Below are 422 nucleotides of genomic sequence, written 5' to 3' on the forward strand. Positions count from 1 at the left end.
TAAAATTTAATAATATATATGTGTAATATTTCGTGTATTATACATTTATATGACATTTTATATTTCCTGTTGATTTTTAGTATTAATATATATATATATATATATATATATATATATGTATTTTTTTTTATTATGTATATTTTAATTTTTTAATTTTTTTTTTTTGCTTTCTTCACATTATATTTGTAATTTATAAACTTTTGGTTTTATATTTTAAAATAATCAGAGAAGCAATCTTCATCTATATATAAATGAGAAAATAAAAAATAAAAATAGATATGTGTACATATATATATATATATATATATATATATATATATATATATATATGTAAATATATTAACATATTATATATTACAACAAGTCCATATTTATAAGCTAATTGTTCGAGGGAATTATTAATAGAGGAAATTTTTGAGAAG

At 14.0% G+C, this 422-nt stretch overlaps 1 protein-coding gene across 1 annotated transcript; it reads right to left on the minus strand.

Moving 5' to 3' along the window:
- Positions 1–190: 190 nt before the first annotated feature.
- On the minus strand, positions 191–422 carry PRSY57_0018000 (hypothetical protein; the record flags this gene model as incomplete). The annotated part of the gene is made up of 2 exons (XM_020114252.1): positions 191–241; positions 359–422. Coding segments are annotated over 2 exons (115 nt in total), but the record flags the coding sequence as incomplete, so codon positions are not given.

Source organism: Plasmodium reichenowi (genome assembly GCF_001601855.1).
Source record: "Plasmodium reichenowi strain SY57 chromosome Unknown, whole genome shotgun sequence".
NCBI classification, from domain to species: Eukaryota; Apicomplexa; class Aconoidasida; order Haemosporida; family Plasmodiidae; genus Plasmodium; species Plasmodium reichenowi.